This window comes from Drosophila rhopaloa, unplaced genomic scaffold, assembly GCF_018152115.1.
Source record: "Drosophila rhopaloa isolate 14029-0021.01 unplaced genomic scaffold, ASM1815211v1 contig_3, whole genome shotgun sequence".
NCBI lineage: Eukaryota > Metazoa > Arthropoda > Insecta > Diptera > Drosophilidae > Drosophila > Drosophila rhopaloa.
This window is the reverse complement of record NW_025335123.1, coordinates 15,127,157-15,154,869: the sequence shown is the minus strand read 5'-3', so window position 1 is coordinate 15,154,869 and position 27,713 is coordinate 15,127,157. Positions and strand designations below refer to the sequence as shown.

The 27,713-nt window shown below is 37.2% G+C and overlaps 2 protein-coding genes across 2 annotated transcripts in view; one reads left to right on the top strand and one right to left on the bottom strand.

The window, feature by feature from the left end:
• Positions 1 to 687: 687 nt before the first annotated feature.
• Positions 688 to 27,713, top strand: part of LOC108047131 — a 47,324-nt gene continuing 20,298 nt past the window's right edge. The window contains exon 1 of the mRNA XM_017127218.2: positions 688 to 1,199. Within this exon, the coding sequence (XP_016982707.1) occupies positions 1,112 to 1,199 (88 nt within the window). The 5' untranslated portion in view covers positions 688 to 1,111. The remainder of the gene's footprint in view (positions 1,200 to 27,713) is intronic.
• LOC108047134 (protein nullo) lies at positions 20,360 to 21,170 on the bottom strand. The gene has a single exon (XM_017127220.1). It carries the CDS (start codon positions 20,999 to 21,001, stop codon positions 20,360 to 20,362), a length of 642 nt encoding a protein of 213 aa, XP_016982709.1. The 5' UTR covers positions 21,002 to 21,170.

Sequence of the window (27,713 nt, the reverse complement as noted above, 5' to 3'; positions counted from 1 at the left end):
AAATTAAATAACTTTTTTATGAATATATATAGTTGTGAGTAAATAGTGTTTTATATAATTGAAATCAGTTATTTGCATATTGAATATTTTTTAATACAATTATTGATAACAATGTACTATATATGTATATATGCGTATACATACACTTATATTTGTAATTGTTGTAAATGTACACGGTAAACTCATAATAGCTGTTTAATAATTTCATTTATTTAAGCAATTAAAAATGATTTATTGGGTAAACCACAGAGTCATTCAAATCTTAACATTAACCGCTCTTTTTCCTCTGTTACAAAAGGTTAACAGACCAGTGATGCCATTTTGACCTTTTTACGGATGGATCTGTCCATTTTTTAATGCTCCCTGCGAGAAAATAATAAATTAAAGGAAATCAATTTTTGCACTTTGCCAATAAAACAAGTTTAAGGTATGAAAGTTACGGGGGAAGATACATTAAAAAAATTAATCTATGTCTTTTATTAAACTTATTTTAATTGGGTACAAAGATAATACTACTTATACAATTTCTTAAAAAACACATTTAGTCTAAAGAATGGATTTGTTGGAACAGGACAGAGCTGTTTTTTACATTTGCTGCTCTGACTTTAACAGTGCTGTTATCTTCTGTGGGCCAATCCAATCGGGACTTGGCCAACAATATAAATTCAGTTGGTTTCTGGCGCTCGACAAAAGCGCACGTGCGACTGCCCCGCCCCCTTTTCAACTGCCCCCCCAAAGCGCGAACCAATTTTTGGCGCGCATTTTTGTCAACGTTCAATTGCATCAATTATTTCGCATTTTTTTTCCAAGTGTTTTAGTAGAATTTTTTTTTAAAGGTGTACGTGTGTGTGTGATTATCGTAATAATTGTAATTGTTTTGGTAACGTTATCTGTGTGTGTGTGGCTAATTGCAGGGCGCACTTGAAATATTCATGGGACAAGTGCAGCGACAACGGGCTGAATAATTGACCAGAACTAGCAGCTATTTTTTTCATTGTTCCGTGTGCTTAGCCACCTTGTTTGTGTTTTTCGAGCGGACCGGACCAAAAAGAAAACGAGTTAAAAGGAACAGAAAGCCGGCGATCCGGCGAACATGTAAATCGAAGCTCAAATGGCAGCGAGCAACAAGCCCCGGTACAGATACAAATCCCACGGCGCCGCCCTGGAGTGCCTCCTGCACCTCGTCCTGTTCACCAGAGGTGAGTCCACCAAAGCCCCTAATGTCCTTATCCACACTGAAAAAAGAAAATCCCCCTAAATACGGTCATTTTATCATGTTTTCTAAGTGGAAATATCGCCGCAAGTAGCAAATATTACAATAGATTAAACTTTTACAAAGGCCACAAGTTGTTTCATTCCTTAAAATTTATTCATGAATCAAAAAAGGATTATTAAGAAGATCAATTATTACATTTTTAGAAAAATCTCACATATTTCAAAGTAAATATTTTCTTTAAATCCTTATGCGTTGCTGCATTTGATTTCATCATGTTTGTACTTCTCCTTTACCTGTAGTTGTTTACAAGATGTAAGTCTATAAAACAACATCTCTTTCTAAGTCTTTATGCACACAGAGGAAAAATATATCCGAAGTTGGGCTAGCACTAGGACCTAATTTATTAATCTATTTGAATACTATTTACCATTTTAATGCTAAGCTTTTATTAGTTTAAAGGCAAATTGTAAAAGTATTGTAAGATCATAAATCTCAATAGTATTTAAATAAACTCTTTATATATTTTCTATTTGTAATCGTATTAACGTTTGATTATATTTAATTGAAATGTAATGCAATAGATTAATAATTAAAAAATGATAATAATAGACAACAAATGTGATCTATTACTACTTTTTTGGCCGTGCACTTGCAATTCCCCCGAGGTGGCCGAAAATGCTCAAACTGCTGGCCAACGCGGCGTATGCGTAATTTATGGACCTGCTCCCATTGCATTCCACTTGCGGCGCGGGCCATAACGGTACTTAACGAAATTAAAATGCGAACCGCTCTCCATCTCTCGGGCGTACTTGCCCCGCCCACCTCTGCGCCCTTCCGCCCCCATTTTTTCCAGCGCACAGTGGTTCAAAATGATAAATGTAGCACTCGAAATCAGATAGTTTCTGTATGTATTTATCAGAAGGTTATTGAAAAAACATTGAAATAGAAAACAGAAACAGAAAAATATCTTAAATAGTTAAAGGACTATTTATTTTTCTAATTATAAAAAAATTGCTTATGCTTCGTTGCTCAGATTTAGTGTTTCTTTTTAAATTCTAGTTTCATTACACTATTGAAATTTTATGAGAAAACTTGTAATAATCAGACTGTTGATTATGACCACTGTGCAGCGGTTGCGTTAATGTGCGAAATGGACAGCAGCAGAAGGCAAAGGAAAACTTTATTATTATCATAGAATTCTCGGAAAACTGTTGCCTCAGCCTTTTGCTTTTCTTACCCGAAAAGTGCAGCACGAATGGAATGTGGCCAACTAAACTAATCCCAGCAAAATGAAGAGACAAGAGAAAACTCTGAATCCAACTTTGCCAAGTCTCCAAGGCAATTTCAATTATCCCACGTCCAAATTGTAAGCTGACTTTTGATTGACCAAACGGCTGGTATTCCATGGGCTAAGGAAATGGAAAAAAATATATGTAAAACCCATGGCAAAACTTTGGTGCTAATAGAAAATGCATGAAATACTTGAGTGAAAATTATGGCAAGTCTCGGTCAAGAAAACTTTGTGTTCAAATTTATCAGGAAACATTTTAATAAATACCATTTTCTACCACATTTATATTTATTTAAACAGCTTTACTAAATTGTTTCCCAACTGAAACCATTAAAAACTCTCTGAAACAGTTTGGGGCGATTACCAAATTCCATGCCCACAACGCTGGCGAAACAATCTAAACAACTTTATAAGCCGCAGGAAATTTCAATTAGGGAAGCACTTAATAATTGGTACTTATTAATGAATCGAACAGCCGCCCACTGATATTGCTCGCCTCATAAAGGGCGGCTCTTTTGTGGGGAAAACTCTCAATATGATTATCCACAAATCGAATCATTTTTGCAATATAATTCTCTCAAGGCTCAAGGCGATCCGATGGTGGATTCGGTCCGATTGGTTTCCCATTTCGCTGCCATTCAGCTGACTGGTATTCCCCAGGCACAACTTATTCGGGTCTATCTGTATGGGACTTATCCCGTTCCCCAGCCACATCCCTTATTCCCATATTCTGACATTCCAAAAATAGACACAAATCGCAGTTAAGAAATCTCATCACTCTGCCTAAGCGTGCCACAATGAAAATGGAAGCGTCTAAACCTCAACCGATGCTAGACAACAGGCAGACTCACCTCGGGCGGTTTGGTGGTGCCCCACTGAGAGAAATTAAGGGGGTGGTTCGGCTGAGAAATATGACAAAATAACTTTGCAAGTTATTGCATTGTTATATCGTGCATTTATTTATAATTAGAAAACATCGAGTTATAGAAGTTTGCAGAAGATTGAATTAATTGATTCAGTAGAATCTCTTTGTTACTTTTTTATTTGAATATAATATTCATATATTAAATTTATTTATGGTTCTACATTATATTTTACTACTACCTACATTTTAGCCATTAGGTAGTTATTATTATAATATTTGTCAACATTTTTGTTAAGTATTTTCCTATAAGTTGTAAACATTTCAAAATTTTTCTGTATAATACAAAGTTTTTGGTATTTTGATGGGGTTTTTTTCAAAACACACTTTGCCCCATCACTTGGTGTTTCTCGAAGTGCACCGACGGATTGGTTACAGCTCACCTGGCAAGGTAACCCCGGCGGTGAGCTGCCCCATGGGCTCGGGACCTGTCTTAACTGGCTTACGGACGTGCGACTGTCACAAAAGGACGGGCTAACCCCGTAATGGACCCTAGGCATAAATGCGGACAGAACAGATCCACTGCGACGCAATATGGGGACACTAATCTGAGATTGTCAGCGACCCCCTTCGGAAAACACCCCCATTTCCACCTCATGTTTGCGTTTGCAGCTGATTAAACGGCGGTGACACTCCATTTAGCTGTCAGCCGCAGTGCCTGAACCTGCAAAAAGGGCAACCTGGTGAGCAGTGACTAGCTGCAGCACAGAAAACAATATTAAAAAAATAAAATAAAAAAGCAGCACTTCAAAACATAGGAATTATGAAAGGCTTTACCTCAAAGTTGCACTCAAGGTTTTTTAAATATTTCACTCAGTCAATCTTCATTCAATACAAAAGAGCTGCTTTAGGGAAATGCCATCATCAGCTATTATTTTCCACTTGTTATTATTGTATTACATCAAAAGCCTATAAATATTGAAAAATTTAATTTAGAAATTAAAAATCCTCATTTTTACTAGATTTAAGAAGCGTTACTTTAAAATATCAGCAACCAAATGCTTCGTTCTACATTTTTCCACAATAGCCAGCCGTTCCGCATTCAATCATCTGAAATATTAATCCCTTTTCAAGTTCAAAAATGTGTTTCTACTGTGTAGTGGAAGTTGCATCGTGAGGCGGTGGGTGGCCAAAAGGTCCTGCGTCCTTCTTGCGTCAGCGAAAAAGCTCTCAACCTTGCAACAGTTATTCAGACCGCGTCCATCCATCCGTTCATTTTTTTTTTCAATTATATAAGCTGGCGAAGGGGAAACATACAACAGATTTCTGCAGCTTCACTTGAGCTGAAGGAAAAGTGGGCGAATGAAGTTTTTCTAATGAAAAGTGTCAAAGCGATGTGAGTAATTCGACAACATTCATCAGCATACTGCGTCTCCTTTGCTTGAAAAATATTGAATCATAATCCTGGGAACAAAATGTTTGGGGCACCTTTGTTTTTTTTTCAACAAGAAAAATGGCATAAAAACGTTGTAATGCAGGTGGAACCGAGATAACGGCTGTCAGGACTTAATGTCCCAAATGAGCTGGCGAAAAGGGGGCGTGGTCGGGGGGCCTTCCACCTCAAGTGGAACTGAAACATTAAAGTGTAATGGGGAGCGATGAAAAAGTGTGTTACGGAAGGTTAAATGTAGGCAAATTAGAGGCCTTAATAAAGCAGATTTCCTGGGGGCATCAAAAAATACATACATAAACTTTATGGAACTCATTAAAAGTGCCACAAACTTCTTTATTTTTTAAACGTGTGCAGACTACTTTATGCTAGATATCTTAAATGTTTTATGAACTGAGTAATAAAACTACAGTTGGTTTGCCACATCTTTAAGCGGAAAATCGGAAAAAGTACTCAATCATAAAAACTGAATTGTTGTGAAACATTAAAGTGCTTTCTTTAAATCGCATTAAAATAATCTATTCAGCTAGCTTATACATCTCGTATTTTCAAGTAATTGCTGAGCATTAAGTGAAAATTCTTCAACCGCAACTCAAATGAATTTACAATAAGCGAAGAGAAATGAAAAAATTATAAATGAACATAATCTGGGATACAGGGGATGAAGTGCTATTAAAGGGGGGGAAAAGCGGGAAAATGTTTACAAACATTGGATGGCGAACAAAAACTTTGTTGTAAAAATAAACAATACCAAAATAAAACGAATGTAAAGTGAAGATTGAATACTCTTGCTAGAGGTTATTGAGTATCTGAATAAAAAAATATATTATATTATAATATATAATATAAATATATTTATCAAACTATAATGTATATATGTATAAGATTATATTATATCTTTTTTGTAAAAAACAGGATAATAGGTAATTCTAATAGGTTATTCTTAACAAGGCTGTACAAGAAAATGTTATTAAAAATGCAACTTTAAATATCAAAAATGTTATAAAAAATGTGTATTAAATAAGTTAAGACTTCTCAGCTTATGCTTCATTTCATTAGTTAACTTCTCAGAATTTCCCCCCTTTTCATGTGGCACTTTGTTTTTCCAATTTTCCCTTGGCCATGGGAACACATAAAAGAACAATGTGATCGGTGGCATCTTCATCAGCATCGTCAACAATTTGACACAATTTTACCCGCATATATAATATATATACACATATATTCAATTGTGAAGCTCCCCCTGCGATGATGTTATTTTTTGGATATTTTTTTTGGCCTCAAGGAAGCAGCATCTGGCTGCTGTCGCTGTTGCAATTTTTCCAAATTTGTCAACTGCTGCGGTCGACATCCCCCCTCTGCGACCGCCCACCTCCGCACCCCCCTCCCCCCTTGGCCCTTTTAACTAACCAAGGACGCGCATATGAAATGACGTCTTTATTTCGTTTCAATACCAAAATCATTTCTAGAGGGTAATAACAATCGACTGAATGTTACCCTCAAAAGTTTTTGAAAAATGGGTTTGCAGGTGACCCCAATTCTTCCAATTCTGTCAATGAATTATATATATATATATAACATATAACAACTAAAAATCTGTGTGGTTTGTAATTATTTGGTCGATGGTTTCTATTTCTTTAATGCTTGTGAGGGCTTAAACTTCTAAATAATAATAAATTATAACCTACTGTTGTGAAACCTAACTGTCTTATAATCCACATTTAACTTTCATTTTGTTGTTGAATTGTTTACCCATTTTGGTGTTAGGTTTTCCCAAATTTCCGATAGATGCTACCCATAAATATACTAAATTTAACTCTAATTTAAAGTGGCATAACTATTAATTTTCCATTAAAATTGATCAATTCGATTAATTTTGAAATTTCGTGAGTATTCATAAACCAAAACTTCTTTTTCTGAGACCAAATCTTTTGTTGTCGAAACCCGATATTAAGTATTTCACTATTAAAGTTCTAATTATGTTTAGACTTGTATATACATATTTAAAGTCCGATTAAAATAATTGGCAGTTTCCTTTAAGATAAAGGAAAACATGTTGGTTTCTGCTTCTTTTGTAAAGATTACCTTTACAAAAAAACTTAAAAGCTGCCTTATTACTCATTAACATGACATTTTGTATTTATTTAAAGTATCTCTAGTTAAATCTACGACGGCTTAACTTTTCACAAATTGATATCTCCCACTTTGTTTGTCGCTTAGGGCATTTCAAATGTAAGGCCAGATTATCCCTTGGAGTGACAGACTTGTGCGACTCTTTGATACCCTGTAGGTAACGCTTTTACATATTCGTTGGCTCCGTGACAGGAGCTGCCATTTCTCGCCCCCACAAACTTTATTGAGATTTTGCCAACTGCTGCTTTAATTTGGCCAAAACAATTGTTGCTTTACACACAACAAAATGTGTAGAACAGAAAAAGTTGCAAACGTAATAATAAATACTTTGTATGTTACAAATTCTGTAAGCTCTTAATTTTAAAACTGAAAGTGCTAATGTGTTTATTCAAAAGTAAATTATCAGGATCGACAATCACATTAAACCGCATTAAAATGATTTTTTTTTTCCCCAACAATTTGAAATTATTTTATTTGCAAACAACCCTTTCCTCTTTTTTATTGTTTATATCTTTTGTTTGTGTTTTGATTTGCCGCGGGGTAAGAAATAATAATTTCTCGTGCTGCCACGCCCACGAAAAGGGGATGACTTTTTATTTTTGCAATTTGTGACATGTTACAAGCTGCAAATGAAATAAAACGCGTATTAAAAACAATTTCCGAAGCGATCCCTTTGGTCCTTTGCCATTTGCGTGTGCACCCAGCGGGGGCGGCGGGGGGGGCAGGGGGGCGTGTGTGCCTTAACCCTTTGCATCCGCACCTCAGGGCAGGGTAACCTTAACCCCCAACAGCCCAACGGACGAACAGCCCCGTGGCCATCAATCGGGTTAAAGGCCACACATGAACAAAAGCACGCAATCGAGTTGGAAATTACTGTTCGCGCGGACGATGGTGGTAATGATGATTATAATGATGATGATGATGATGATGATGATACCCCAAAGGTCTCGCCACTCAACGTGCAACATGCAATTACAGGTCTAATCGCCTAAGTGCAACTTCTGCTTTTATTGCATAGATGCGACTTTACAGGGATTTTTCTTATAGAGTTGTGGTTAAAAGTACAATATAACATACCTTTTAGTATCCGAATTCTCTCAAGTATCATATAAAATATCAAACCTCGATGTATCCTCAGTAGAAACTCTGTAACATAATTATCATAAATAGGGATTCAATTTCCCTGTTTGTTATCTCCGTTTGATTTGCCAATTTCCACTGTAAGGTTTTGTGTTTCGTGTTCCCCAGTTAGGCAAACATTAACACCCTTTGATTAAAATGGATTATATACATGTTTCACAGCACGTGTGTATATAGTAATTTATGTATGGAAACACGAGTTGATTGTTTCCCATTCGGAGAAGGGAATTTTAATATTTTTGGCCAGAAGTTGGCGTGGAAAACTTAATACAATGTGGGAAGCAAATTGATTTGTTTATGAGGCCAAAAGTGATATTACATTTCAAATATAATGTTAACGAATTAAAAGCACGTAGCCATGAACATTTGCAACACAATGATTTTAATATAATATATTCAGTTTAATGGAGTAAATCATTTGGTCATGAGTAAAGTAATATATTTATAAAGAGATAAGGAAGATAACCACCTGAATTTAAATGATTTTTGTGATAAAGAAACTTGTTTTTGCATATAAGTATGTACAAAAAATCTATCTTAAAATTACCTCACTTACTTTTGTTCATTCTTTTACTCCTGGCAGATCTTCTTAAAGAGAGATCTTTGATAATCTAGGGCTCCCCTTTGAGTGCTTAATTATTTAAAGTGTTGTCTCTAGGTTTTCGCCCTACTCCTATTATTTTGTACCCTTCTGCTGTCGTGTCCTTTTGTAATTTCATTAGTGTTGACAACAATTTTGTGTTTGTTGGCATTGCTGTTTCTATTATCCTTTATCCTGGCGAAAAATTGAAAGTCAACTCGAGCACTCTCTACCTTGATGGGAATTGAATAGAATGCAAAATGACAGCCACGCCCCTCGACCCCTCGACCCCACGACCCCAAAAATCCCCATAGAACTCGGCATGTGTGATGAGCTCAAAACGTGATGGAGAAGAGGAAGCGGGCCACAGAGAGTGCACTGAGAGAAAATTTATAACATAAGCCATCATATTTATAATGTTTTCCGTACAAAAAGTAGTACATTTTTGTATACAAGTGATGGATAACTATAAAAACAAGAAATTAAGCTTATATTTCCAAAAAACAAAAAACAAGAAATAAAATAAGTATATACAAAAAAACATTTAAAATTTTTTTTTTTAATTACATAAATACACTAAATTATTTGATACGTTGTTTATAAATGAGAAAGGATTTCATTTAATTTCAAATGTCGGGACTTTATTATTATTTAATAAAACTCAACCCACTTTTTTTTAATTTTTAAATCTGAATTTTTAAAATCGGAAGATTACAACATTTTTTATTGTGTCACTCTAAGAATCAAATATTTTTCTCTCCGTGTAGTTGAAGAAAAACAGTAGAAGGAAGCACTAGTGGCACTTGAGTTTTTGCTTTGAAAGTTAATTAAAAACTCATTGAGTAGAGATGCGTATGTTGGAAAAGTGTGAACTATAGAGCAGGGATTTGCCACGCCCCCGTGCCGCCCCCAGTCCAAGCACATCACTCACCATTTCCATTGCCATTACCCTTTTCCCAACGCCGTTTTGCTCTAATTTTCCCTTTCTGGGTTCCGCCCACCGAATGGCGAAAAATGTCAAGGAAAATGCGAAGGTTTTGCATTGCATTCTCCTAATGACCAAAATGCGGTCATGTCACAAACAGGTCACAGGTCACAAGTCACAGGTCGTTTTCGGTAGCAGTTTGTCCACCAGGATTTCCAGGTAGTCGCATGGCCACTGTGTCTAATCACCTCTGCCCAAAAGGAAAAGTAGCTGGAGTTTAATTGAAAGTGTCCTCGGCGGGGGAATTTCGCTTGTCGTCTTGGGGATTAAAGTTGTAAGCGGCTCAATGGATAATTAGCCAAATGACCGGGATATGGCTACCCTGCATACCCCCAAATGCCTTACTTTTCCGGCCCCCCTGGCAACCCTAATGACAGCCAAGTTGTGTCCTTCATCCGCCCATTGTTCGCCTGGCGATTCGTATCCTGTCAACTGGGGACTGCAGTGTAATGGATGCAAATATGTTCCAGCTTTATGACGAGTGTCTGCTGTCAGCAGAACCGAAAACGGAGGCTAGAATATATACCTATGGGGCATCGCAAACATCTGCCGGAGATGTCTGAGTGTTCAGTTGCAAGATACTCGTATGTGCTTCACTTACTGGCTGACTTGTATACGAAAAGCAAACCCGTATTAAAATCCATCTCTTAATTATCACGTTAATATCATAACGAAGAAATTGCATTTTGTAGAAATTATATTTGTTCGCTTGTTAAATTTATCTTGAAATGAATTCTGCGTGTTAAAACCTTAATTTATGACTTTTAATTGAATTTTCTAAAGTACATTCACCATTTCAACATCATTTATTGGCTATTACTCTGTGATGAAGAGTCAATTGATAAACTTTAATTATCTTAAGCAAGAAAACAATTCAATTTTTATACAAAATGCTCTTAGATTTATGTTAATATTTAAATTGGCAGTTTTGTTTTCTACTTTTAAGGTAGTTCCTAACCTTAGTTGCAAATATCAATGCCATTTAGAGGGCAGGAAAAAAGAGAGCATTTTGTGAGCCCCCCACCTGTAACTTTCCACTCCAATCCTTTCACCTCACCTAAGCTCTGCGATTCAAAAAAAAAAGAGTTTCACATTTTCCAAAATGTGGCTGCAGCACAAAAAGCAAATAAAAAAACGAGAGGAGATGGGGAAAAAAACACACGGGAAACTTGTTCGTTGATTTTGGAAAATGAAAAACGAACAAATGCAACAGCAGTCATACATACAGAAGAAGGGGGGAGAAAAGGGGGGAGAAAAGGGGTGAGAAAAGGGGGGAAAAAGGGGGAAAGTGCGGCAATATAGCATCTGAACCAACAAGAGATGCAGATGCGGATGCAATGCTTCTATTGCAGATACACAGATACATTTTGGCCATCAGCTTCGTTCGACTCTGTTTAAAGTGATAAATTCCAGGCGAATTTGCATTTTCGATTTTTCTGGCCTACACATTTGATTCGCTGACTTCACCAGAATTGCCCAAAAAATTTGTTGTTGCTAGTTCTAATTTGATTTATAATTAAAATCGCCTCTACAATATTTTCATTTTGTATTCGACTTGCTGCCAAAATGTTTATTTGCCCCAGTGCTCAACGAAATGAAATGTTAGGAAATTTTCTTTCTTTTACCCGCAAAACAGTGAGTGCAAATGGAACGTGTCCGAGCTCAGTTAATTAACATTTTGCAGACGATCAATTTATATTCGAATTTAATGGGGGCTAGACCTCACTCAGTACCTGGTTTATTGTTTATTTTATTTGTGTTGATGTTTGTGAAGATGTTTCTTAATTATTCAAGAATAATCTTCCATAGAACGTGTTGAACTGCAAGGCATAAATATGTATCGAAATCACATTTATGTTTAATGTGGTAATGCCAATTAAATGCAACCCAATAAATGCTTCTCAATATTTATATGGAATTCAACAATTTGATTCCCACTTGTTAATGTGATTTAGTTCGGAGTTCAATTCATTCAATTTGTTCTTCCTGGTAGGAAAAATTCAATGAATCGTTGTTCACTTCTTGCGAAGGTAGATAAACAAATACTTGGCCATCATCATCAATCAGGTGGTCGTTAACTTCTGAACCGCACTGTTCAGTCGGCCCCATCAATTTCCATTTAGACAAATCTGAAGGTAAACTAAAGGCAGAATGAGTAGGCTTTTGTTTATTTGAGTTATGCATATCAAGTTGAAAGGTAAACATGCGAAATATGCCGACCTCAACCCTGCGTACGTCTGCTAAACTTGGCCTCTAATTTGCATATTGAAGTAAATTACAAGGCAAGAAGTTTTTGGGCCATAATTATGAGGGGCAGTGTTTTATTTACATGCTTGGAAATCAATTTGGCTGCGCAGATAAGCGACCAAACAATAAACAATCGCACGAGAACACGAGGTCAAAGGGGAGTGGGTCAAAGGGTCAACGGGCGAAAAGGGAAGGGAATAAAAGCGAGTCAGACAGTCGGAACCAAAACAAACAGAACCAAAAAAGCCAGACAAAAGAAACCGGGCAACCACAGTCGACGGATAAGGGATAAAGGATGGCCTACAAAGGTCAAAAACCAAACTAAGACCCCACTCACCACCCACCACCCACCAAACCCCCTCATTTATGCCCAAATCCACACTTTGGAATTTTTCCCCCACCGGGTTCATCAAAGTTTTTAAGTCTCTTGGCCTGATTTCGAATTCCATTGTCTACGATTTTAATTTACTCCGATTTGAAGTGAGCAAAATGTCCAACTATCTGTTAACTTATTATACTCAAAACTCTTAGTTTATAATAACTATGGAGTTGATATTAATACATCATAAGCTTAATTATGATTTATTTAAAAATAACAGAAATAATAAAGGCTGGGACCTACATAAGAAAATATAATAACAATCATATGTTCCCTAAAAAAAACATTTTATTCAACGAAATATAAATCTAAAATCAAAAATTAAAATTAAGAAATATTGTTAAATTAAAGTTAACCAACTAGCACTACACCTCCCCTTTGTTAGTCTTAGTTTTGTAAACTTTACTATCATCTATAATAAATAAATAAATAAATAAAGGCTAGTTAAGTAAGAATTAAAATCTCTAGAGAGTTCATACCACTTTTAAAACTGCCTTAAAGTAAATATTGTGTTGCTTTTTTGTTTAGACAATTTCGTCATCGTATAGAGTTCTCAATTTTAAAAGAGTATCACTGAATGTGATGTGGTTATTTTCCAAAAGGTTAACCACTTTCCTTTGCCTCAAAGCTTGTCATCGAAAGTTTGATGTGGCTTTTGAGTTGCTGACCCGCAAATCGTTTGATAAAGTTTTTGTGGGCGAAACTCACATTTCTTGAAGGTCTCCGGAACGAGTGGTTGTATCAATCATATAGGATCTGGATCTGTCACTCGGGTAATCACGATAATTGGCAACTTTCGAAGGACATGCCGCAATCGCTGCTTATCAGTGGAACTTTACCTTCTCCACCCTTGATTTGCCCTGCGAATGCCTTTCAAATTACCTTTCCCCAAAGTTTTTGCCCTTTTTAGCCCTTTACCCCAACTTATTTGGGCACGGGCCGAAATCATAAAATTAAATATGCATATCAGGCGGAGTTTGGGGAAATTCTCTGTTTTTGGGGGCAAGAGAAGCTCTGCAATTGACTTAATATCCTTTGGGCAAACAATCAAAACAAGCGGGGAAATGATGCTGGACTGAAGAAAGGGGGCGGAAAATGGGGAAAAAGTGGGCGGAAAACCCGCAAAAAGAAAACGCGGAAAAATCGCACCCAGACGCAGAATGGTCGATTTGCAACGCTTTGTTGCACGCATCCATTGAAATTGTTTCCGCTCTTTTTCCACAACTGTTTTTCTTTTTTTTTTTGTTCCGATTTTATGCTTCTGCTGCTGTTTCTTATGCTCGTCCTTCTTCTCGTCCTTTGGCTTTCTCGTCCTTTTCTCGTCCTTTTCCTTCGTTGTTGCTGCTTGATTTGATGTGTGCAATTATGGCGTCATTTACATTCTTGCCTTCCAAATGGCCAATCCATGACTCCCGCCCCCTTTCTTGGACCACTCCTCCATCCCAAAATATCCTCAAGTAATTTTAGATGCACTGAGAAAAAAGCATTACTAAGATCAAGCAATCAATAAAGGGTCATTTAAAAATGTAAAGAAATGCAAAATTCCCATAATGATTTGTAAAGATAAGATAGAACTTTAAAAGTTATATCCGAATTCAATTTAACTGATTTTGTTTTAAAAATCTGTAAATATAATATTCTTTCTTTATTTATTATTTGTCTAAGTATTGGTATAAATATAATAAAGCTCAATTATTTTTCTTATGTGTGGAGTGTTCATACTGTTGTTTCAATGCCCCTTGGCTTGCTAAGTATGCTACAGAAAACTTCTTTCGCGTTTCTTGGACCTCGCTTTTCTTTTTGTTTTCCGCGCTTTGTCTTTAGGTGGGTTGTATTGTATGGGTCTATATGGAGATGGATGATGCTAAATGACGAAAATAATGGAAACGCCAACGTTGTTACTGCTGTTATTGTTGTGAGTTTACTCGGAAATAGTGGAGGGCCCCTCGAGGGGGATAACTAAAACAAAAGTTAACCGAAAAGTTTCTCTCTCCTCAAAGGTTTTGACTTCAATATTTTGGCTTAAAAGTGCCCGCGTTGCATACTTTTTTACTTTTTGGGGGGCACAGACTTGGCGAACATTTTGCGAGGGTAAACAAGCCACAATCTTGAACCGAACCAAGTGCAAAGTGAAAGTAAATATGAAGGGCAAACAGAAGCCAGTAAATAAATATACGTGCAGAAGGGAATCAAGGTACGTATACCGAAATTTGAGAACTACTGCCACGAAAAGGAACTGAATTTGAACCAAAGTAAACGGTCAATTAAAAAGAAAATTATGCCAGAATTCAGTCAAGATGAAGAACGAAATGAAATAATGATGTGAAGGAAGCCGACATTTGCCACAGAAAATTTAAAACCTTTTGAAAATCAAAATATAAAATATTAAATTCAAAGAAGAAATGTAAACCAAAATCGTGGATGTTTAAATTTGTATTTTCACAATAATTATTGCATGTGGCAGAAATTTGGCAGGGCAAATAAAGTTTACAGAAAAAATTATTCCATATTTATAAAGCGAAAATTGCAATTTTAATTAAACCTATTATGCAAAACAAATATAATTTAATTTCATTTATATCGCACAAATGAAAGAGATTGTTTAATAGATAACAAAAACAAAACGATTGCAATCTAGAAAAGGCGTTAATTTATTATTCAAAATTGAATTAAAAAAACATTACAGCTTAAAACAAACAAAAGTAAATTAACTAATACAAATAATTTAGAGCAAGGGCGGAAAATTAATAAGCAGTATTTTGCTAAATAACATCATGCTCAATACAAATAAATGTAGTAAATATCATGAGATAATTAAAACAAATACATTTAGAGTATTTCAAGCCCTTAAAAAGTGAACTCGCGATAATAACAAATAAAAAATAGTATAATAAACTGCACATGGCCGTGAATAAAATGCCGAATAAATCTAAGCCGAATTGAAATGCAGAATGAAGCAAGGGAAGCGGAAAAATCAAGTGATACTGGAGCGGAAATTAAGGGGAAATTAAGTGAAAGTGAAGCGGGCATAAATCAAGCCGCAAAGTGACGTGGGCGCAAAAAACGGGGGGAAAACGCTCTTAGAACTTCATTTTTTTTCATTGACTTTTCTTTCCCCGGTTTTTTGCGTAATTTTCCCGTTCGGCAGTGGCTGTGTGTTATTTTCTGGCTTTTTAATTGCCACTTACGCACTCTGGCTTAGACCGAAAGCCGCGTCAAAAGCCCTTGATGCTGTGCTCCAAGTCCTGAGTCCCGAGTCCTGTTTCCCAGCCTAATTTATATTTTTGTTCTTTCGGCAAAATGCTTTTTATCCTTTTGTCATTTCGGTTGGGCGATGGGGCACAAGCAGGCGACATAAATTAAACTCAACTAATTGCGTATACGCCGCGTGTGCCTTAAGTGGGATTTGCCAAGGACAGCGGCAAGGACATCGCTTTGGGGCTTAGTCCATGTTGATCCTGCACACAGCACTCACTTTTTTATTATCCCAAAAATTTTCGCGTATTCTTGGGGGGATTTGCGGCCATGATTTAGTAGTGTACGGTGTCATTAAAATTTAATTAAATGCCCCCGAAAAAGCACATGAAGAAGTTTGCAGAAAACCAGGAACAGGACACTGATGATGATGATCATAGCCAGCAGCATCAACATTATTATTACCATTTCTCGGCAGCGGCATTATTACTATTATTGCCAACATATCCGCCTGAGCGCAGCAACATCAAATGAAATTCGTTTTGTCTCCGAGCTGGTAATAATTTATAACACGATGAACTTGTCGTCCTGTTCATGTGTCCTGCACACGCACACACACAGACAGTCACGCATATGCAAATTAACTGCTTTACTCTGTATATGCACCGTACTATCCTTAAATGGCAGAAAGACAGAAGGACTTAGGCAAATTTGTAGACTTAAGGCATTTTAAAACATTTTTGTTTAATCCCTGAATTTATATATAACACTTACGAACAAACTTAGTTATACATTAACTTTGAGATGCAAAATTATGTTAATATAGGGTACTCAAAGTACACTTGCATGCCTAATTAACTTTATTTCACGTGTGCTTTAATGAAACTCACAGCCTCGTAATTATATATTATATACTCATTATTTTGTTTAAAGACATTTATTTTATTTAAAAGCTTTTGAACCATACATACATATCTGATAATTCCTAGAAAATACGATTCTAAAAATAAGAAATATAGATTAGAGAGATTAATATTCACAGTAGTTAAGCCCAATTGTTATGTTTAATAGGGTTTCTTTCTTCTTTCATTGACACTTTTCCTGGAATTTCCATTTCGCAAGGTCTCAATCTTAATCTCACTTCAACATCTTCCTTTCAATTAGGCAACTAACCAAGTCATGTTTATTCTTATAGTATACCCCATATAAAAGGGAAAAAAACCATCATCATCAGCATCGTAATGATTGTCATCGTCATCAGCGAAGCATGATAATGATAACAATAACAAACAAGCGCAGCGACAACTCTGGACAGAAAATGGTGGTGGTGGGTGGTGGGTGGATGGTGTGATATAAAGATTGTTGCCATATTGCTATCATTTGCACACAATCAGCGTCAACGTCAACGGGATGTGAAATGAGAGGAAAAAGGCAGGCGGTGAAAAGAAAACGGTACTGAGGTCAAAGGGGAACGGGCTGATGGGCTGGTGGGGTGGTGGGCTGGTGAGGTGGTAGGTAATGTATGCAGAGGCCCCCTGAAAAGGAAGTAAAACCATTCGACAGGATGAGTCGAGGATGACGCGGAGATTGCTCGTCGTTCGCCCATGTTGCCAACGACCAAATTGCAGATAAAGTATAAATAAATTTAAATAAATAGCGTAAAATCAAATTTCCTAGAAAAAAAAATACACGATGGGAGCCTCAAGTGGCGTGAAAATTTCCATGTGGTTGAAAATGAAAAGAGGCAAATGGAAATTGGTGGCACATAAAGAATTGACTTGGCAATGTAATCAATACTAAAAGTGTGAGTGGCATAGAAAATGAGGAATTTAAAAGAAAACAGAAAAAGTATTTTCTAATTACAAATAAAAAATTTGCTTTTTTAAATCCTTGGAAGAGTATTTTAATTTCAGTCAAAAGTTTGCAATGCAGTGAATGAACCATTCACAACCCTATAAAGTATACATATTGTTGATCAGTCATATCCTAACTTCATAGTTTATTTAACTTCATTGAATACCTAATTTTTTTAACAGCTGCAAAAGTATATAAACTGCCTGTTTTAATGTAAATTAGTTTTAAACGAAGAGAACCAGCTGAACCAAGGGAAATTCCGATTCCCTTTGACACATTGTTTCACCAAATATTGCACGCGTTCTGTGACCGCGACCTTGAGTATGGACATGACTTGCCCCACCCCCACCGCCACCGCGTCCCCCTTCTCCCCCACCCTTTTGTCTAACATTTTCCTATAATTGCCTATTAGTTTTCATTTGTTGATTTGGTTTTGCCCGCACGTGACGCTGGGTTCTGGTTCTGGTTTTGATTTTCGGTTTCGGCTTTGCTTTGATATTGACATTGGTTTGGTTACTTGGTTTCTTGTATCGATTTGAATGTACATATGAATATAGTAGTCCATAAGCTAATGGTCAAATTATTGCCATCCGACCAATAACGGATAATTGCGACCAGACATTAAGGGGTATCTGTGTCCCAATGGGGGTCAAAGTTCACTGGGGCAAGCCTTTGGAAATGGAACAGGCCAACAGACCATGTTGCTATTTAAATACAATACACCTTATTTAGGTAATTGCACAATCCAAAGTTTTATTAATTCACTTAAATATCCTAAAATATATATCTTGTATTATCAGTGAAATACCTAATTTAATTTCTTCTTATTTGAGTACATAAAAATACTTTATGATACTTTTAAATATTCAATGTTTTCCAGAACCAATAAAAATATGTTAATGTTAATAAGCAATATTAAACATTTAACAAGAAAGGAAAGCTAACTTCGGGCGGAGCCGAAGTTGATATACCCTTGCAAAATACTCTGTAAAAAGGTGACCCACAATTGGACTTCCAGAGTCCATAACTTTACCAAATTTAATCCGATTTCAAAGTGGCATACCTCCTAAGACTTGTGGTTTGATTCTCTAAAAAACTGCATTCAAAATTTTTATTTTAAAGATGATCAAATTTTTGACCCATTTTCATGTCATTTTTTTCCATGTTTCCCATGACTTGTTAAAAGGTGACCTACAATTGGAATTCCAGAGTTCATAACTTTACCAAATTTAATCCGATTTCAAAGTGGCATATCTCTTAAGAGTTGTGGTTTGATTCTCTAAAAAACTGCCTTCAAAATTTTCATTTTAACGATGATCAAATTTCTTCTGCTCCGCCCGATGTTAGCTTTCCTTTCTTGTTTAATGTCAACTCGTCGGCGACTTTTGGCCAAAAAGTCAGAGAGCGTTGCCCAAATTGAAGCATTAATGTATGGACTGTTCGGAATTTTGTTTTATGTCGGTCAGGCCCTCGTCGTCACCCCATTTCATACCCATCCATTTCAATTTCGTTTCAATTTCTTCATGGCAGCCATACTGAATTCTTTTTCTGTTTGTCGGTTCGTTCAACTTGGCGACGACAGCGCCACAAATATTTCATTGGGGCATTTGCATTTTTTAGGGGGCATTATTATGGGGTCATCTTCATCTTCATCCCCATACACATCTCAACCCGACATTAATTTCCCGCCGCAGCCGACAATGTTTGAGTGTCATTGTGGAAAGTGCATTACTCGGAAATCCGAATCGAAAGCGAAATCATTATTCATCCGCCGCCAATCTGCAGCGTTGCAAATTGGCTGGCTGAAGATGAAAGCGAGCTGCCAAAAAATACAAAAAATAATTATTTGTGACTGGTGGCAAAAGTATACCAAAAAAAAATGAGCCTACACGGAACAAGAAAATTTCTGAAGTATAAAATATAACTTACAATATTATTTTATACTTTCCTTGCTATCGATGTTAAATCTTATTTTATAAGATGAATATTTAATCCTAAAACTTTTGTAGGTTTGCTTAAAAGAGTGATTTTTGAAATAAAATACTTAAGATGGATTTTAAGAACTGACTACATATATTTTTTTGTTCTTCTCTGTGGGAACCAAAAAGCAAATAAGCAAGAAAATCGGGCAAGGCCTCAAAGAGCTTCCCTTGGCACCAGTATTTTCCCGGCACCCCCCTTCACCCCATCACAATTTTCCGCCCCTTTCTCACCAAGTATTTGCAAATTTTTCATTTATGTCTGCCTTTTGTCTGATTTTGCTGCACTTTGTTTCTTTGGGTGGGCTTTTGTTATGTGTTAGTTGGCAACTGATTAATTGCCTCGCCTGTTTGTGCCACGCCCCTCCTGACCATGCCCCCGATTTTGATTCGGACCGAGAGTGCCAGCCTCTCATTATGAGATTTCGTTCAATAATTTAATTCTCTAAAAATAGTTGGATGAACTCTTGGCGTTGAAAATAATGCCACCGCTAATTGGCAAGGGGAAAAGTCGATGGAAATGTGGGAAAATATTTGTCGTGGCAATCAAATCACGTCTGCCATGAAAAAATCCCCATTTGAGATTTATCTTATTGACCTTTCGATGATACATACTTAATTCATGACAATTGCACTTAATCAATGGTTATTTTAAGCTCTTGTTTAATGGAAAAACGTTCTTAAAAGGTTTTTTTTTCTACGAATATAAAAAATTAATTGATTTGCTTTTAAAATATTATCATCTTTTATTGTTTTATGAGAATTTAAAAGTACTTTAAAAATACTCAAAATCATTGTACATTTTATAAAGTCCGTAAGAAGTTTAAGTGACTATCAGTTTAATATTCCCAAATATCAAAATATAAAAAATGATGAACCAAAAAATGTAAGCTATAATTTTACATTATTTCCCGTTTCGATTCCCGTTTTCAAAGATTTTATGATTTGATTTTCAATTCGAATTTTATTCAAGTATTTAGGCTTACGAGCTATCACAATATTTGCTATAAAATAATATGTTACTTTGGGAATACACTGGAATTCCGTTCTAAATCTTCACCAGTCGCTCGCTGCGCTGGGCGTAGTGGAATCCGCCGTAGTACTCCTCCAGGTCGCACAGATCCCGCTGGAGCTGGGCGTCGACCTTGGCCTGGGCGGCCTTCTGTCGGGCGGAGGGGCGTCGCTGGGGGGCGTGGCTGCGCAGGGAGAGGCGGCGGCGGATCTTCTGGCCACCCACCATATCGTAGAGTGGTGACTCCGGCAGCGGTGATTCCTCGGCGATCAGGCATCGCCGGGGATCCGTGTGGGAGGGGAATCCGCGGGGCGTGGTCTGTCCGGCGATGGCCTCGCTAATATCGTGGAGTCGCTGCTGCTTCTGGGCCAAATGCTCAAAGCTGCACTTCCACTGGGCATAGCGGCGATCGGCAATCGTGGTTGTGGCCTTCTTGTTGGGCGTCAGCAGAGTGCCGCAGGATCCGAAGGACGAGCAGCGGGGCATGGGTCGCAGGATTTGCCTGGACCGCTTGCTCAAGCGCTTCTGCTTCCTGGCCGAGATGCTCAGTTTGCGGATCAGTATTCGCTGGATTTTGGTCACAAAGCTGGGAAGAGGTGTGCAGAAAATGCCAGGATTTACTGGGCCTGTGGAATCCTCGCCGCTCTTCATATTCTCATTCGAATGAGTGCTGCCCATCTTTCAATAAGTTGCTTACGATCTTCAGTATTTAAAGGAATTTCGATGTGATGGTCACTCTTTGTGAGACTCGTTTGGTGAGTTGGGCACACTGAGTTAGTTTAGGTAGCTCTTCGAAATGCTTGTCTGTACTTTTGTTTCTTAGAAAACGGTGTTAACGCTTTAGCTGCTGTTGGACAACTGATGCTGATTGCCACGGGGCGGTGGGAATATATACCCGAAAATCGGGGTCAGGTACCTGGGATCCCTAATAGGGATTGGGTCTTATTCGCTACCCGCGCGTTACCCTCATAAAATCCTAACCCCTAACCCTGACCATAATCCCCTTGTTTTGCATAGTTTTATGAGGCAACATTTGGCCACGATTGCGGGGTTTTGCAAGAGTCGCGATTCCTTTTTATTGCCCCTGCAATCCATGCACGTGCAAGGGGGTTTCGGGTTGGTTCGACGTTGAGGGTCGCAACAAGGACTACGCTGGCCAGCAGGCAGCGGTCATTTAATGGCCTGTCATTTGCTGTAGCCTGCTGCTTTCTGGCCAGGATGATATCCAACATCCTCGAGACATAATTGCCCGCCATAAGGATGTGCAGTTCTAGTGGGGAAAACGGGGACGAGGCAGCCACTCAAGACTTGGCTGTCATCGCAGGGGGAAAATCTTAATGAATTGCAGCAAAGCCAGAAACGAAGCACAATGCACTGAGGGAAATATGCCAGCACCATATCATTTCAATGGAGAAAAGACCTTTTTTGTATTTTATTTATATTTATTTATAAGTTTCTCCAAGAGAATTTCTTTAAGAACTTGAAATAATAAGGCTATATCAGACTTCTCGAAGGGTCGTAATACTTTTTCGTTCTTTTAGTGAATTAAAGTCAATTAAAGATGATCTTTTTTTAACTTTTAGAAAGTTTTTGATATTATTTAATTAAATACATTTTTAAGGAGATCATAAAACTTATAAATAAGTACATATTTAAAGACAATTGCCTCTTAAGTTCGCTTGAGTTGGGGACGTGTATAACTTAAGCATGATTTCTCTCAGTGCAGTTGGGAATGGGGCGGCGAATAGGTGAAGGGTCGAGGTGGGAGGTTCGAGGTCCATGGTTAAGCATCCTGGCAGAATGCTCGCTTTGTGTGTCAATCAGCCTTTGCATGCCAGTAGTGCCTTCATCAATTCTCCCTCCGTCTCTGTCTTTGTCTCTATCTCTGTCTTTGTCTCTGTGTGGGTGTTGGAGTGTGTGTGTGCGTGTATGTGCGTGACTGCGAGTGTATAAGTAATTGCGTGGGTGAGGACATAAGACGCTTTGACTTCGTTATAAGTAGACATATGTAAGTACAGTGGGCAGTGCAGAAAAACAAGCCAGAGAAAATAATGAAAACCAATTAAATTGCACAAATACACTGAGAGAAAGAACGAATAGTTATTGGAAGTCTTCAATTGTAAAATGGGTTTTTATTTTTCTGTATTTTCCTTCTCAACTTTAAATGAATGGGTGTAATTTAATATATGCGAAATATTTTTCTACAGATCCCAATTATGCTAAAATTGTATTACTGTTTTATTGTTCTTTACTTTTTAGTTAAATATATTTGTTATGGTAAAATCCTGTCTTGTATTTTCTTGCTGTGCATTTTTCCTTCCTGGAAAATGCTGATCTTTAACGCTGAGTACTCGAAATGTACGATAATTATGTTTGTTATGGAAATTCGCATTGCCCATCAATTTTCAACTCACACAGCTTCCACTTATTTTCAGCTTTCGATGCATCCTCTAATTGTATTACAATCGAAACGCAAAATACCGTCTCTTGTTCGCTGGAAAATTCGAGACCAAAGGCCGAAGGTCACCGGCGGGGAGGGGGGAGGGTGGCCTGTGGGCAACAGAGACCATTTTTCCGATTTTCCATTCTTCAGACGAACAAAAAGCGACGCCAACCAAAAACGGAAAATTCATTTGAAAATTCCCGACAGTAGTAAAATAAAAGGATTTTTTGAGCGAGATAAACGAGGTGGTGTGTACTCTACATTCGTGAAGGAAAAGTAATTTGTTATATACATTCTTGTATGTTTAAACAAATGGTCTTTCGAAATGAAGTTATTTCTGCATCTAATGAAATATACTAAATATTGAACTTAAATGTTTATTTTTTTCTAAGCATTAAATATTGTAAATACAAATTCTTTAGCAGAGCATCACTCAGTTAAAAAAGCCTGTGAAAACCATTTCCCTGCGTACTGAAAGGATGCAGATGGCTATTCATTGTCAGCTGCAGCTAAAATGGAAATCTATGGGGGTCAGGTGGACAGCTATTTGCGGCTTTTGGAGTTCCAAGTGCCCTTGGCAGGACTCACCTTTCAGTTGGATTGCAGGGGCACAAAGGTCGCATCTATTCGACTCCTCTGGTCGTACAGAAAAGTCCACTTAATTGCAGTCATTTGTTAAATGCCAAATAAGAAGGAAAACAAATTATCATTGCAGCATATATAATATATTGTAATCATTGACAGTAAATATATGGGCATATTTGAATAACTGCCGCCACAGTTCGTTTAATTGCACATTTTGTGGCTGGCAATTAATTAGTGTTTCTCCCCCGGCAACTTATGTACTTTTAAATATTTTATTGATTCGCAGTTTTCAGTGTCAAAGGCCAATGACAAATTGAATTTAAATTTTTTAATTAAAAAGAGCCATCAGAGTTTTCCCCTTTTGGATTTTCCACGGCTCACGCAATTCAATTCAATTCTTACCTGACACCATTTTGAAAAGGCTTTTACGATCTGACCAACATGTCGGCATATCATAAAACGGGGCAAAATAAAAAATAAGTGAATGGAAAAAAATGGCAAATGGCATAAAAATCGCTTTTTATTTAACCCTTTTGAGGGGCATAAAAAATGCATCTGGGAATATTCCCCTAAACCTTTCTATTTCCTCTCTTTGTCCGATGTGTATTCCCCGTATGCAAATCAACCTCTTTTTTTTTTTCTTCTTTGGCGCTGCACATTCCAAAGGACAAAGGCGTTTTGTCCTGCAAATATTTCCCTGTGTGTCAAGCGTGGAGGTGTCATCGAATTCCCTGGGGCCACAGGAGAAATATATGTGCACAGGGATGGGCGAAATGGAAATGCCAATAAAGGTTGCTCCCCGAGCTGACAAAGCGAGTTGGCCCAAAGTTTGCCCTTCGAAATTAAGATAAAGTAGCGCAAATCAAAGTTCAACTTTCTCGCGGTGAAGGTGTTCAAGTGGTCAGGTCTTTTATCTATTTTGAAAGAGAAAAATATTTTTAAATAATCAAAAGTCTGGCTTTAAAATTACTCTCTCCCCTGAGAAAATAATAAACATGTATTTCTTAAATATTAGCATGTGCAAAGTAGGCCAACAAAACTATCGAAATTTGTAAATAATTAAATAAAATTAAGCCATTAACCCATTCATCATCTTATGGGTTTTTAAGTGAAAGAGTAACATTAAACAATTAGCAATAATCCCAAAAAACCTATACTTCTTATTCTCAGTCAATTCTAACCCTTTTAGTACTGACCAAATGTAATCGGTTTTCCCACATCTAAGCTGGCCAAAAAAATCAATCTTATTCAATCACCCTTGCCCCCCGAGTAGATTACAAAGTTTACACATGCCAAGTGTAAGCCAAAGTTAATATCACTTATATACTCAATCACCCACACACTCTGAACACCATCATCCAGTTAACTTTGTCTTTTGCAATTTAGTGGGCCACAGAAAGCCATTTGGGATGACCACAAATCTCAGCAGAGCGAAACGCGGAAGAGAGAAAAAATGTAGGGAGTCGAAAAGGACGAAAAGGACGAGGACATTGTGCGTGAGGGTTAAGGACAAATCAGGCATCAATAGCAATCAATCAATTTGCGGGCAAACAAACAAATTGACCAAAAAGAATGTGAGCCAACCAAACACAGTCACTGACAAAAGTTAACAGCATCTAATGTGATTTTGACACACTCCCCACATGAAAGTGGAAGAGGGGAGTGTTTTGACAGTCTTTTGTTTACAATTTATGCGTTGTCCCCCCAATTTCCCACTCGATATCATCTGACCCGCCCCTCCCCCGCTCAGCTTTTCTATAGATCCATAACATTTGATACCCTGTGACTTAAAAATGTTTAAATGCTTTGTTGGGTACCCCCATTATTTTTTTACGGGAATATTTATTCTAACATTCAACCACTTTTCATTTTAAAACCGAAAAATCTAGCTTATTTGTTGGGCTTTTGGCCAAAATATTTTTTATAGGAAGTACTCCCATAATTTTTTTCGGCAAAATTTTTTTATGAAATTTTTTTTTCTGTAAATTCTACCTTTTCTGGAAATTTACAAATGAGTTCAACGAGGTATAACATTCAAACATTCGACCACTATTTCCCAGGGTTTTCATTTAAAACCCGATTTTAAATCGAGCTGATATAGTTTTTATAACCAATTTTTTTCTATTCTGCATTTTCTTCAGCTAGCAATATTTTTATCAACTTTTAATAGGTACCGTCCTGGTCGCCTCTTAAATGTCAAACAAATTTCGCTTACTTTTCATAATTGAGTTTGTTTAAGCACAAAAAGAAAAGGGAAACGAAAAATGTTTTTTGTTTATTTTCTTGGTTTTCAATTTCGATGGTGGCAAACATGCTGCCAGTTCCAATCTAGGGAAGCATCCATCAGTGAACGATGGACATGTCCGTGCCCCCAATCCCCTGTATTCCACACTGTAGTTTTGATGCTGGCACGCATCGAGTTCCCTGCTCCGGTTCCCAATCCCCCCTTGATTTTCCTCTCTGCAAAACACACACACATGGGGAAAATCAATAAAAAAAATTACATTATTACGTAGGTCGAACTTTTACTTGCCCTTTGCAATATATTTATATTTATGTTTCATAGAATTTATTATGTTGTGAAGATTCTATATTTTGCGCTATCAATGGACATTATTCTTTTAAAGTTGCCCAAATTTCTATGACAACTCACCAGAAAATATATTTTGCTCAAATGTAGGCAATGAAATATTTTGAGCCATTTACCTGAAAAGAAAATATTGTTGCATACTTCTGGGCACGCCGCAGATAAGGTCCTTAAAACTCTTTTCTATGTATGCATAAAATTTCTTTCTCGTTAATTACGCTAGGTTAAGTTCAGAAGGCACTGAACAGATTCCAGTGAATAAAATATTATTTAAAAAAAAAAAAATAAAACTCTTTTCTAATATTCATATAAAATGCTTAGTTATAGAGAATTAATGTTTTATAAGGAATTATAAAGAATTATGTAGTATACGTTCCTTTCTCACTTTTGCCACGTAGATATCAGTAAAATTGTTTAATATTAAAACAAATATATATAAATGAAAAAATCAAATGAAGGCAAGGAAGAATTTCTAACTATTTGCCTGAAAGGAAAACGTATATTTTACTTTTGCAAATTAATAATGTTTTCTAGATAATATATTATTCGAAAAATCTTAATGAAGAGTTTAAATATATTTCTTACTTCATACTATTATTAGTCCTTAAATCTAACATTTATTTTTGGTAAGTCTATTAAAGTATGTTAACAAAATAAGCGACGAGATTAGTGAATAGAAGTAAACTGTTTAATGTTTCAAAACTAAAATACCCTGTTATAAAAGGGAATCCTGGACCTAAAAAGAGGCGCTCTGAATGTGACAGTCTCACCGAATTGGACGGTCCATAAATTCATCAGCGTCTCTAAATGGCTTAAATGTGGCTTAGTTGGTCACAGATGTTGGTTAGCTGGCTGGCTGGCTGGCTGGCTGGCATTAAAACCGCAGGATGGCCTAATCCCACTGATGGATTTACAAGGATTTAACCACGCCCACCGCCCACTCTCCACCTCCCCCTCCATGGAATCTCTAATCCGGCCACTTGATCCCTACATGCCGTACACCAAAGGGCAACGTTTTGCGATATATACATGCCATATCTGCGCAGATCCGCGGTAATCTTCGGCCAGATTTCACACCGCATAGCACGCGACAGGCGGGGAGGGGGGTGGGGAGGGGTTGCGGGGCCGACGATTAGGCAAATCTTCGACAGGATTTCAATTCCATGGATTGAATGGATTCAATGGCCTAGCAACACGCAACGCGAGCAATCCTCAATTGTGGCCAGATTGTAATTAGAGCGGACTCACGATTCTCAGCGGCTTAAAGCGGGGCTTTAAGATCCGAAATCTGGGCCAGCGGTTCGGCCACCATTGTAGGTCCTGCCAAAGGACCAACCACTTGAGTTCGCTCCTGTTCAGCCTCGCGCCTTTTGTTTTCCCGGACTACTTCGCTTTGTCCGCCACTCGAGGCTCAAGTGTCGCGTTGGAGTCAGCCAAACACTTGCGGCTGTCAAACGGCAGCAAAGTCCTTTGGCTTCCTCCGCACTTCGTCCTTAGCCTCATCCTTGTCCTCGTCCTTTTCCTAGGACACGCCAAGCAATAATATCGCCAAAATCTCTGCTAATTCTCGTTTGAGAAACTATTGCTCTCTAGCATTTCAAAATGGAATAAGCTACGATTGTTTAGTTGCTTTCTTTTTTAAATTTCTTGGTATTTAAACTTACTTTTTTGATTTAAAATATAATTTTTATAAAATACATATACAGATTTTAAAACAGCCAAAAGAATTATTTTTAAATCTCTCATATTTTACCAGATGAATTGTATTTTAAAGA

Bases quoted from the DNA above. Each gene is read 5' to 3' on its own strand.
- LOC108047134 (XM_017127220.1), bottom strand. From the start codon at position 21,001: ATGGGCAGCACTCATTCGAATGAGAATATGAAGAGCGGCGAGGATTCC.